Source organism: Aegilops tauschii, chromosome 7 (genome assembly GCF_002575655.3).
Source record: "Aegilops tauschii subsp. strangulata cultivar AL8/78 chromosome 7, Aet v6.0, whole genome shotgun sequence".
Classification (NCBI taxonomy): Eukaryota; Viridiplantae; Streptophyta; class Magnoliopsida; order Poales; family Poaceae; genus Aegilops; species Aegilops tauschii.
In genome coordinates, this window is record NC_053041.3 from 29,321,580 (window position 1) to 29,330,096 (window position 8,517).

General features: G+C 49.1%; 1 protein-coding gene across 1 annotated transcript; it reads right to left on the reverse strand.

Annotated features, from left to right (window-relative positions):
- Window positions 1-464: 464 nt before the first annotated feature.
- LOC109732475 (malonyl-CoA:anthocyanidin 5-O-glucoside-6''-O-malonyltransferase) lies at window positions 465-5,169 on the reverse strand. The gene is made up of 2 exons (XM_040395503.3): window positions 4,429-5,169; window positions 465-1,425 (listed from the first exon to the last, which is right to left on the reverse strand). The coding sequence occupies exons 1-2, from the start codon at window positions 5,095-5,097 to the stop codon at window positions 751-753; spliced, it is 1,344 nt and encodes a 447-aa protein (XP_040251437.2). The 5' UTR covers window positions 5,098-5,169; the 3' UTR covers window positions 465-750.
- Window positions 5,170-8,517: the final 3,348 nt, after the last annotated feature.

The window sequence follows — 8,517 nt, forward strand, 5'->3', positions numbered from 1 at the left end:
TGCTAAACAAACTTAGCGAGGAAAAAAAAAGCATGTGGGAAGTGTGCAACCAAATTACATAACTCATAGTATTATTAAACACGTGGGAGATACAAACGAATCACACCCACAGAACTATTAATAAAATGGAAATGATAATTACCTGGCGTCAAGTACAGACACATGGCAAATCGAACGTTTTTATGGTAATTCTAGTAACGCAAGGATAGCAAATTAGTTGACACACATGGCAATTTTCTGTCAAAAAAAACTAAAGCACGAAATTGCCATGCTTGCCAATTAAAGTTGCATTCTCGCGTCACTAAACTTGCCATCGAAAATGTTCGATATGCCATTTGCTAGTAAAAATGCCGCATCAAAGCATTAAAGCTACAAGCGTTCACTTTGGACCTCACAATAAAATGCACGCAACCCTTACATTACAAGCACCCAGAAAAATATCAAAAATTAATACGACATAGATAGATAGATAGATAGAATGACCGACTAAACTAGTAAAGCACATAGAGCCATTAATCATGATGATTTTCGAATTACATACCGGGTATTCAAATAAGAATTTAAATGACTATAAATAGCAGGTAGATAGATAGATAGAATGCCCGACTAAACTAGTAAAGCACATGGACATAGACATAGACATTTAGTACCGTCGTGCCGAGCTGCCGCTGACGATACTGCATACTCCCTCCGTCCGAAAAAACTTGTCCCTCAGGATAAGTTTTTTCGGACGGAGGGAGTACAAATGAATCAACATAGAGAATCAATAAAGTGCGAGTTGAATGCTGTGCTATGATCCGGATGCATACACACGGACACCTGCACTCCGCCGCTCTTGGTAGCGACCAACACCACCCGCCCGTCGCTCATTGTGACCAGCTCTGTCCTGCTCGGCGCGCCCCAACCGAAGTCGGCCACCTCGTATGCCTTGAACCGTGTGGACCCGTTGATGCCCACCAACCTGTCGAGTGGCACCCATGAAACAATGTCCATCCAGTCCCAAAGGCCGAGCGGGTCCTCGGCTGCTCGTCGAACCTCCCGCTGAATCGCTGCCGCCGCGGCTGCGACACCGTCAACCGCAAGGAGGTCACGTGCCATGGCTTTGACGAGGCACCCGGTGATGCACGTCCCGAAGTAGTTCTCACTCACGGGCGGGTCAATGCCAGGCCGCCCGCGACAGTCGATGAAGAAGAAGACGTAGACGTCGTGCCAGGCGGCGATGGCGGCCGGGTGCTTGGACCGGACGAAGGACGCCCAGGCGAGCGCCGCGATAGCCACAAAGCTGGATGACATGGGCGCGGTGGCAGGCTTCCCGGAGGTCGTTTGACCGGACATGCATTGCTTCAGTTGGTGAATGTGCTTCGCAGTGACGGTGAACGTCCGGCGAGGGAGTTTAATTGGGGCGCTAGGGAACAGGTTGGCTGCCTGCAATGCAAGGAGTGTCCGAGAATGTTAACTTTATAGCATTGGCAATAAAAGGAAAGCAGTACTCTAAGGATGCATATTCTAGTGCTTATCTCAGGTCCTGTTTGTTTGAGTTGCGGTTGAAATGACAAGCAAGTGAAGCTAGTAGAAGCTGAGAAACCACTGAAGCTGATATAAGCCGAGAAGACCAAAAAACATATGTTTCGAAACAGCTTTTAGAATGCCTTGCCAGCCCGTAGTTGAAGATGTTGTTCAAATACTGATTTTATATGATTTATTATGTTCTATATTAGCTCAAATCATGTGCAAGGGGATTTCGTGACAATACACGTGATTTTTGAAGATTTTGAGGAGCAAGGCTTGCGTGGATGGTATATATAGGGGATTCACATTGATGTATTTTATGCAGGTTCAGGCCCTATGTTCTAGAGGTAATACCCTACTTCTCCTAGGTGTTTTATCTGGCCTCGTACGAAGAGTTTGAGTAAAATGGTACTCTAGCGTTGTCCGGTCATGTCTATATTCTCGCCAAGCCTTGGCTAATATATGGGTGACGAGGTTATGCGCACACGACCAAGCCTCTAGCTTTACTAAGTTACAATAACACCAGCGTTACTAAGTTACACCAATATCAGGCTGTGAGTGACTTCCCTCATCTATCTCTTTGGGTTGAACTTCTCTTTAATGGGTTCAACAACATCAATTTTAGAAGCAACAAGACGCAGCCGTCGCCTCCCTCTTCAAAAGAAAACTTAGGGTTCCTTCGCGTCCCGCCCACACCGTCGGTCCGCCTCGCCTTCGGTGGCCCTAAGGCCATCTAGCATGACTATGAGGTGACATAGGAGGCAGCAGTGGGAGATCGATACGGAACGGGACGCTTCATCTGGGATAATCCCCGGCTGGCCAAGTCGTCTCCAATCTCACGACGGCGCCTAGTAGAATGAATTGCAAGTGTTGTCGCCCATTTTCGTGCTGTCAGGGCCATAGCCACGTCTACCATCGACTCCTATCCCCTAGGAGCTCCGTTCCATCGAGACCACGCCAGACTGTAACAACGCCACTCTAGTCCTTCAGCTAAGTCGTCTACTAATATATGCATGCAAATGTCGCTTATCATTTCCGTTAGTTATATTCACTACCTATTTATTAAAAAGCAATAAATTTTGAACACCTCGAATACTAATTATGCATGAAAAGGTTGCAAATCAACATTTCTCCCCTATATAAGAATTTTATATTGCAATATTATCTCAATTCAAAGATTTGAGTCCATCCAATTGAGTGTGTGAGTATTGAGTTTGCTTCATACTTGTTTTAGAAACTGGGGATATGACGATTATGCTATTTAGAAACCTACGAAGAAACATATTGCTTTATGTTGCACTATAAGAATTTTCTATACTATAATTTTTTAGCCATGGTTTTTTTTATAAATTCAACAACATCTACCATACCGAATATATATTCCATGAAACTACATTTCGTCATGAATCCAATAATATTAATTTGTCATTAAAAATGTTGATACTTTTTTCTATAAGTTTGGTCAAAATAGAGATGCTTTGACTTCCCACAAAAACTTATATGCGGACTAAAAAAGACCGATGGGAGTACTAGTACCTCCGTCCGGATTTAAAAGGTCTTCTGACCATGAAGCCCCGCCCGGAAAAATTAGGCTGCTCGAGCTAAAAGCCTGCACGGCTGCACCAATGACTTGCATTTTCCTTTTCCTAAATCCCAGGCTGCACACCTTGCTTCCCATGCGTAGCGATGAGGTTTGCATGCAAGTCGTTGCCTGCAACCGGCCACGTATGCTGCGCCTCGTTTCCTGGGCGTGCAGTTAATCTTTGCATGCAAGCGTTGGTAGCTAAAACCTAAGGAGGTGTTTGGTTCAGAAATGGAAACACAAACGTAAATGGAATCAAAGGACACTGTTACTGTAAACGGTATCGATCAAAAACCAAAACTGTTTGGTTACTGACTGTAACGTTAATTAATACAGCGGCGCCTGGTCTTGCTTTTCTTCTGCTGGCTGCCTCCCGAGCCGAGCGCACAGCCCGACCATTGGCGTACCATCCTCATGACCTTCTCGCCCTTCCCCCAATCATCTTGACGCCTTGGAGGATCCTGCACACCTCGCCGATGGTCTGGCCGAGAGGAAGCTTGGTGCGAAGGCGAGGTGGTAGGCCCAGTACTTTGAGAAGCCGGAGGCTACCCAGGCGGCCGCACCGACCGTCGCTGGCTGCGTAGCTCCAGATCAACGCCAGTTTGAACCAGCGGCGAAGGCGGGGTTGAGGATGAGGTCGCCGCCGTCCTCGGCTACGGGATTAAATTGCTCGTGCCATGGGGATCGGTGGGCAGAGATGGCGTGGATGTTCGGGGAGAAGACGACAGGGTGGACGGGAGGGAGAGAGAAACGGCGTATCGTTTTCTGATTGCGCCCGATTTCTCGGGTATCAGTTTTGAATAGGGCGGGATCTGTCACCGGGGTTATCAAATTACATAGCAATCTAAACAAACAAGATTTAGCGCTATCTATTACCGTCGTTATCAGATGACGTTACAATTGCACAAACCAAACACCTCCTAACTATTATTGTTTTATCCTGAGTGGCCATTTTGAGCTCTACAAAACTAGTGCTTTAATGTTTCAAGCTTCGAGGATTACTAGTCCCTCCGTCTGAAATTATTTGTCGTAAATAGATAAAAATAAATTTATCTAGAACTAAAATGCACAACTTGAGGCCACGTAGGGGGCGATGGTATCAAACTTCCACGAGAAAAAACAATAAAACATGAAACTTACCCAAAAATCGATGGCCAGTGGTTGACCTGAATTATTAGGAAATCAAATCTACACGGTGCAGAGATAGAGAAGGATATTTTATTTTTCCAAGGAAAGGGAATCGGGCTGCTTAGTTTGACCGCCGCTAGCTAGCTAGCTTGCTCGCCGGCTGCAGATACTAACGGACATGGAAGGGAAGGAAGGGGCGAGGAACATACCAGCGGCAGATTGGGCGCGTACTTCCGCAGCGTGCTTCTCGCGAGCTCCTCGCCACCGGGGATGGCGACCACCGCGCTGTCAAACGTCACGGTAGCCACAGCGGCAGCATCATCGCTGCGGCAGGCCGCGGCCCACGCCTGCAGGAACATCCACACCGACCGGCCGTCGACCACGGCGTGGTGCAGTGCCACGCCGACCGCCACCCCGCCCTTGAGCCGCGTGACCTGCACGGCCAGAACCTCCGCGGGGAGCGCGTCCACCTTGAGCTCCGGGACGAGCGCCTCGAACGCGCCCAAGTCGTGGTCCGCGTCCCCCGCTAGCCGCCGCGCGTCCGCATCGTCGCTCTGCGCGACCACGAACCGCACGCCGCCGCCTCCCTCGGGGCCGGAGCAGTCGATGGCGGCATCGCCGGTGGACCGTAGGAAGACGACCCTCCCGGCGAGCGGGGGGAGCCGCGCGAGCGTGGCCGCGAGGGATGCACGGAGGGAGCCCACGAGCGACTCGAAGGGCGGGTGCTGCTGGCCGCCGGCGTCATCGACGAAGAGGAGCACGCGCTGGATTAGCGGGTTGGCCACCCACGGCGCGTCCAGCGCGGATAGCCTGACTACCAAGTCCTCCGGTTGTGGCACCACCACGCGGCCGACCTCCACGATATTTACCGTCGGCATGACTAGCGACGGCGACACAGACGAGCAAGCTGGGTGGTGGTGGTGGACTGCGTTGCGTGCCGACCTGCCGGGATCTGAAGCTGCTTAATTATCCGGAGTAGTACAATTCTGACCGAGAGGGCTCACTAGCAAGACTGACGGTGGGCCCCATAGGGCAGAGCACATATAGAAAGCGTAGCCTTAGAATTTCCATAAAAGCAGAACATGGTTAGGGCACACATGTGTTAATATAACTCATGCATGGCATGAATTATGTGCTAGTACGATATTTTTTGACACATTGCAATTGCAGATGCTTATACGTATATTTTAAGATTGACGAAGTAACCACATGCACATTCGTAATCGACCGGAACATCTCCTCTCACTAAATAAACATTGCCGAAAAATCTGAAATAAATTCAGAAAAATACAAGCATCGGTGCTAAGTCTAAGACTTGAATCCTAGTGGACCGGTTCCAGCACAAACTAAGCCACACTCAGTTTGCATCATGCCATATACAGGCCCGGTCCTGATGGGGTGCAGGGGGGCGGCCGCCCCGGGCCTCCGAAAGGGAGGGGCCCCACCCAGTGATTAATAAATACACTAGAGATAGAACTGAACCATCTATCAAAACTTTTGTTTTTTAAGAAAACATCCGTTCTATTCATCTTCAATCATGGCAGTACAGCGAACATCAGAAGTAATAAAAATTTCATCTAGATTCATAGACTGCCTAGCGATGAATACAAGCACTGAAGCGAGCCGAAGGCGCGCCGCTGTCATCGCCCCTCCTTCACTGGAGCCGGGCAAAACTTGTTGTAGTTGACAGTCGGAAAATCGTCGTGCTAAGGCCCCATAGGACCAGCACACCAGAACAGTAACCGCCGCTGATGAAGAGTGGCATAGATTGGAAGGATCACACAAACGTAGAGAAACAACGAACAGATCCGAGCAAATACATCAAAAGAAGATCCGCCGGAGACACGCCTCCACACACCCACCAACGATGCTGGATGCACCACTCGAATGGGGGCTAGGCGGTGAGAGCCTTATTCCATCATCAGGGAGACGCCGCCGTCTCGCCTTCCTGAGCAGGACACAAACCCTAATAAAACTCAAGAATACATCTAAAAGCTGAGCCCTCCCACTAGCAAGGGCCGGGATCCACCACTCCCCCATGGCCCTGAGGCCACCGGAGATGAGGCGGACCGGCGCTGGCGATGGCGGGAGTCGGAGAAACCAACTATCAAAACTTAACCATATGCAATGACAATAGTGCACTAGCAGGATAAATTAAGTTAACAACACTTCTTTCAGTGGTAATTAAGATCAAAGTCCCTACCTCTAAACGCATCAAATAAAATTAACCTCATTCACTCTGTTTAGTGTTGATAGTAAATAAGCATATATAGCAGTATCACGATGATGCATGTAGTATAAATGGGTAAGTTGCGATGATAGTACTGTAGTGATATTTGGGTTTTGATATGAAATTTACTTGTGGATTAAGTGTTGGAGATGAGTACCATTCCTATGGTTTTAGAAAATAGAACTTCTTTTTGCTAGAAATCCTCGGAATGGGATTACCAAGAAAGCTAAAACAAAGCGCTTTGATGGGAGTCGTTGCTGGATGGGCCTGCCAAATGGCATCCATTAAACAGAGGTGGCGACCATCCACCTAATAATGTTCAATTAAGTGATCTTAGTGTTCATTTAAAAAAAGTGATTTTGACGCTTATTCGACACGATGCTTGGCACTAAACCAGTAAACCACTCACTTGGTTTGACATAGGAGAACTCCGTCTCATTGTGTAGTTGAGTCTCTCTATCAACGTCACCAGTCAATATATAACTATGTGATATCTGTTGGTATAAATTTCTGGTTAATTCCATGCTAGCTAGTACATATGCATAAACATATGAGAGAAAACATGATCGAAAACAGTATAGAGAATCCTATTTCCTGAAAAGAGTTGACTGGTATTTCTAAACATTGTCCTGTGCTGGAACACCAAAGCTCCAAACAGTGAAAAAATCCACTGTTTTGGAAAGGTTTGAAGGTGGCATTGAACTAGTATATTTTCTCATGTCTCCTTTATATATAGGTCTCAACCTAATCATGTTTCCGTACTAAATTGTAGAGTGCAGTAGTGCTCATATATATACTGTATTTACCAATGAAGTTACGTTCCTTTGGAACATTATAATAAATCAACTTAAGATGTCCTTTTTTACATTGATGATGAGAAGCAGAATTTCTTTTTCGAGAATCGATGATGAGAAGCAACAAGCCAGCGTTAGAGCGATAATTTTTTTAGGGTATGAAAACCAGGCTGCCAATAAATAGTTGAAAAGAAAGGCTCATTTCTCACAAAGCCCATTGACGAAGACATAGATAGCTCGTCACGTAATTCTCAAAAAAAAAAAAAAGATAGCTCGTCACGTGCCTCAGACGAAGAGATAGCTAGCTCGTCACGTGCCTCAGAAAACCCTACACCCAATTCCAGTTCTCCACCCCGAATCCCCGATGGCGCCGCCGCCAGCCTCCCGCCGAGCATCACCGCCGGAGCCGCCATTCCTTCGAACTCCAAATGAGCTCCTGGAGGACATCTTCCTCCGCCTCCCCACGGCGGCCGACCTCGCCCGCGTCTCCACCGCCTCCGCCTCCTTCCGCCGCGTCATTGCCGACCACGCCTTCCTCCGCCGGTACCGAGCCCTCCACTCGCCGCCTCTCATCGGCATGATCGCCGGCCACTTCATACCAGCCCAGCCGCCGCACCCGTCCGCTGCCCCCGCTCGCGCATTCGCCGGCTTTGACTTCTCCTGCTCCTCCTTCCTCCTCTCCACGGCCGGCCGTACCTGGAGTCCACGCGACTTCTTCGACGGACGTGCCCTCCTCGCCAGCGCCCCGGCGTCTGTGATTTCAATGTCTGAAAGAGTGGGTGTGCCCTGCTTAAATTACGTGTTTCCTTGATCCGGTGGAACCCTGCAATGACTAGTGCTAGTGCTGGCTACGATGCTAGTGCCAAGAGTTTCGGCCAAAAAAAAGGTAATAAGAGCAACTCCAATGGGGCGACCCATTTCGTCCGCCCGCATCTGTATGGGTCGGCGCGGATAAAAGTGGAGGCCCAACGCGCCGACCCAAACTCAAATTGAGTCCGTCTGGCGCCCGCGCCGATCCATTTCCGGCCCAAAATTGCGCCTGAAATGCGTCGGCACGGACGCCAGGCGGACGCGCCGCACGTCTACCTGGCGGCCACCCAACCGCCACCGGTCGTCTTATTTATGACGACCAGCGACAGCGGGCCCACGCGTCAGCCAGTGGAAGCGTCCTTTTTTAACCACGCGTGCGGCGGGGTCGGCCTCATCCACTTCTCCCGTCCACATCTGCCGCACCGTTGTCACTGCCGCACCGTTGGCATCTGTATCCGCAGCAG